General features: G+C 38.2%; 1 protein-coding gene across 4 annotated transcripts in view; it reads left to right on the plus strand.

Annotated features, from left to right (window-relative positions):
- The window catches only part of LOC106103161 (sodium/hydrogen exchanger 8-like), a 12,915-nt gene that overhangs the window by 2,846 nt on the left and 5,714 nt on the right, over positions 1-4,355 (plus strand). For 3 of the 4 annotated variants that reach the window (XM_013282844.1, XM_013282843.1, XM_013282845.1), the window contains 7 exons: positions 132-306; positions 664-896; positions 1,610-1,731; positions 2,252-2,378; positions 2,830-2,908; positions 3,388-3,488; positions 3,671-3,804. In XM_013282844.1, the coding sequence (XP_013138298.1) occupies positions 132-306; positions 664-896; positions 1,610-1,731; positions 2,252-2,378; positions 2,830-2,908; positions 3,388-3,488; positions 3,671-3,804 (971 nt within the window). Of the gene's footprint in view, positions 1-131; positions 307-663; positions 1,026-1,609; positions 1,732-2,251; positions 2,379-2,829; positions 2,909-3,387; positions 3,489-3,670; positions 3,805-4,355 lie in introns of those variants that run through there. The other variant, XM_013282846.1, reaches the window with a different exon arrangement.

Genomic DNA, 4,355 nt, shown 5'->3' on the forward strand with positions numbered 1-4,355 from the left:
GCTGACAGCCATACGCTAACCACCTCGTAACAGTCAATCTATGTCCGCCCTTATATCGCTTCTAAGTATGTTACTCATTTAACCAATCCATTACAATTAATGTTTCTAAAAAGGTTTGCATAATATTGTAGGGAAGCAAATCAGCGTGTACTAAAGGCTATGAAAATATCTTACTGGAGACAGTATGAACATGGGAAAATAAGTAAAGACGGGGTACGGACACTAGTGCAGGCTGTGGAGGTTGCCGCGGACTCTGATGATGGCAGGGTTAATCTAGACCTGCTTGGCACATTGTGGAAACCTAAAGTAATAACGTTTACGACTTACAACCGCGCTCAGACTCTAAGTCAGTAAGGGAGACCCTTATAATAGGTTTATGCCTGGTACACACTTGGCCAGTACAGTTCGACAGTAGCGAAGACCAGGTATAATTTGTATGGACAATAGCGCCTATTGGTGTACACGCTAGTTGCCATTCCATGCCAGTCCAGTTATTAAGCCCTATCCAATTGTACTGGCCAAGTGTGGACCAGGCATTACCACGTGACTCTAAGTGCCACACCATACCGCCCGTATGTCAAACGGTCCCTAGTAATATGTTCCTTACAAAGTATACTATTGCGATTCCGTACCATCGGTATGGCAAATCTCTTTATAAACTAGGCGCATGCGGTATGGCTACGTCGTAAGTTGATCAAGATGATGACACCAGAAGCGGCTACAGTGCAGATGCCACACAACCGCTGGCGTCAGCTCGCTTACCGTATGGTCTCCAGTGTATGGTTTGATGGCTTCATCTATGTAATGATATTGTGCAACACGCCAATTATACTGTGCGAGGTGGCGCTGCGAGCGCCCTCAAGAAGCGTCATTTATGTCATCAAATCTTTGAATTTGTAAGTTATTGTCCTATTTTTATTGTACTTTAAATTTAATTGATAGGTGAGCAAAGTTAAAGGAATGATCTATATCTATACTATTATAATGAAGCGTAAACACACATTTCTTTGTTGCCTAAGATGCCAGCAATTACAGCATATTTTTGAATAACTCTTTTTTTAATAAAAAGCCCTACACTTACGTCACGCTTTAGGCTATATATTTTGCCATTAAACTTAGGGGGTAAACATTTTGGATAAAAACCCTAATGTGGCAAAGAGACCATAAGTTGCTGCCAACATCAAGGAAGCAAGGTTATCATCATGTCATGTCATTTTGACATTTGTAATTTGACAAATGTAAACAAAAAAATAAAATTTTGTAATTTCATGCGGATGAAGCCGCATGGGAACAGCTAGTATAATATAAAATGAAGATATATTTAGACTGGCCGCACATCTTTGACTTAACGCGTCGATTGTTTCAACATTCAATTGTTTAGTTGCAGAACTGAAAATCGAGTAGTGTGTGTACGTCCTTATAAACTTGTAGGAATCAAAGGGAGATAAAACCGTTGTGCGATAGTTTAGTCAAAGGTGTGCGCAGGCCCTTAACGGAATTTGAGTCTTCCTACCCTTGTTTAGTTAACACAAGTGTAGGTATAGGAAAATTTCCACAAGTGACCATTATTCCATAAAAATAATTCCATAAAAATTAATGCGTTTTCCAGATTTTTCTACATAATATACGTATTAGAGATGATAATAAAAATGATGGCGTTGGGCGTGCACGGTTATTTTAAGTCTCACTGGAATAAGTTGGATTTCCTCATTATTGTTATGGCTACAGGGGGTAAGATTATTGTTATTAAAGTAGAGAAATTGACGTGTTGGCAATAACACATATGTAGGTACCTTTTGTAGTTTACACTACGTAAAGGTTACATTGTGGTGTTATGTACCTTATTGAGGAATAGCTTTCGCCCGCGACTACTTCCGCGCGGAATTAAAAAAAAATGCAAGTAGCCTATGTGTTCTTCTTTCACATCCTTTTTCGTTCCTACGTTCCTACGTTTTAGGTTCCTACATCTATGCCAAATTTTAACGAAATCCGTTCAACCGTTTAGACTACAAACTCTTAACAAACATCCATCCATCTAAACTTTCGCATTTATAATATTAGTATGATTAAATAAAAAGTATGTGCAAGTTAGATTTAAAAAAATATAGAACATCAAGACAATTACGAGTTATCAAATAATAAAAGATTCATCCAAATCGGTCCACTAGGAGTGAAATTCTTAAGACACAAACAGATAATTTGATTTTTTATGTCGGTAAAAAGTGGTTTGAAAATTTGTTCTTAATTTTAGACCTAGTACTGGACGTACTGGACACGTTGACATCGTGGAATAAATGGTCTAATCTAAACTCCAGCGTACTAACTGCCACTAAATTACTAAGAACATTGCGTTTTCTGCGACTTTGCAAGTTGGCTAGGTAATGTGCTTTTTATATTAATACACTTGAATTTGTTTGTTTTTCTAACTATCTATAGAGAGCAAAATAATGTTTCATATTGGCAATCCGGAAATTTAGATTTAGAGAGTTTTCCTTATCTTTTTTTCCCTTAATCAACGGAGAAAGAGACGCCTCTAAAGAGTATATCCCCTTCTTATACGTCTCCTCCACCGTCAAATCCACTCCCATCCTTCCCTTCCCATTCCTTTCCTTATAAGAAAATGGTGGGAAAGGAAAGAGACTAATATCAGTCTAGCTGGTGCCATCGTCAATAATTTCCAAAGTAGGCGGGTCCTCCGCATTTAGCGGCTTCCTGACATCCGCATTATGTCCTGGAAGGAACCCTACGTCTCTAGATCTCATCCACAGCTATAAATCCTTTAACAAATTGAATGTTAAGTATTTTTATCGACTTCCTTTGATTCTCCAGGGTATCAGTTCCTAAGATAATGGCCTATATCGATAGGATGATAGACATACAACTTGCATTCGGGTATGATGTTGGTAAGGTAAGTGCTAATGCTATTAAAAACTGAGCTAATTAAAAAAAACGGGATGATCATATCATCTCCCTATCGATATCCTACTTCAGGAAGGTCAGTTTGTCCTTCAGGTTAATCAATTTTAAACAGTGGTAATGCCCGCTTTAACATGTTAGCACTGCAGGGCCGGCACGCCCGGTGTAATACCACGACCACACAGAAGACAGCCGTCAAATGGAAGCAATTCCGTATTTCGTCTGATGAGTGTGGTGCCGGAGGCCTAATTTAAGTCCTTTTCTCTTTACCACCTTTTCTTATAAGGAGAGGTTGGAAAGGAGAAGTGGATTTGACGGTGAAAGAGATGCATAGGAAGGGGAAATATCCTCTTTATATACGTCTCCTCCTCCGTCGTATATAAAAATTGTTGTAAAAAAAATATGTTATAAAAAAAAATCCGCCATCTTAACCTTGTCACCTTTCACGCAATCCATCTCTCTTGTTTCTAGGGCTTTGTGACCGCAGAACAAGAAGTTTGTTCGTTACTGCCTCAATTAGTGGATAATTTACAAATACAAGAGAAACTTGACAGTAGACTGGAAGCTGACAGGTGCGAGTATTTTCTATCTATAAGACTCTCTGACAAAAGAATTTCCTGTTTGTGATTTTTTTAATCTGTTTTATAATACAACAGCTAGTCCGGAACAATCAAATCTACATTATTCTCTCTGTGTCTTACTCTAGAGAAAATAGAGATAATATTGCTAGTAATCTTAATATAACTTAAAACAGATTAACAGTGACTCGTCAGTTGGGTCTTCTACAACGCGATAGACCTTGGACTGCTATCACTGTGAAGACGAGACAAGCGACTACTTCTACTTTAAATATTATGATCCTAGATACTCTGCAGTTGAAAGAAGAAGGTTTGAAAAATACCTTATTTTTAGCTTTCGCTAGCAACGTTAACCGCGTAGAAGTAAAAAAGTAAGAAGACTATGTGTTCTTCCAAATGATCTACGTCTATGCCAAAGAAGGGCGGATCTAGCTTTGGCGTCAGAGGAGGGGGAGGTCACATAGTCGTGGTCAAGTCAAGAGCTTGACAAAATATGTAAATATGTTTTGTTAAGCTCTTCACCAACCAGCTCAAAGGGGGGTCATGACCCCCATGACCGCCCCCGCTAGATCCGCTGTTGATGCCGAATGTCGAGTTCCGTTCATCCAACATCCAACTGAACTTTCGCATTTATCAAATTAAGTAATATATGAACTTTACCCCAATTGTTATCAGCAAATACGAGAAACATATTGGCAACTAAAACAAAATCGATTATTACGATTGCATATTTGTAGTCTTCCATGTTGATGTTCACGGTTTTGAATATAGTTTGTTAGTACTACAAACTGTGGTACTTTTTTAGGTTTTCTAGATGAAATGGAATATCGTTTATTACTGAATGCTATTCAGGAGAAAGTA

Source organism: Papilio polytes, unplaced genomic scaffold (assembly GCF_000836215.1).
Source record: "Papilio polytes unplaced genomic scaffold, Ppol_1.0 DF823868.1, whole genome shotgun sequence".
Lineage (NCBI taxonomy): Eukaryota > Metazoa > Arthropoda > Insecta > Lepidoptera > Papilionidae > Papilio > Papilio polytes.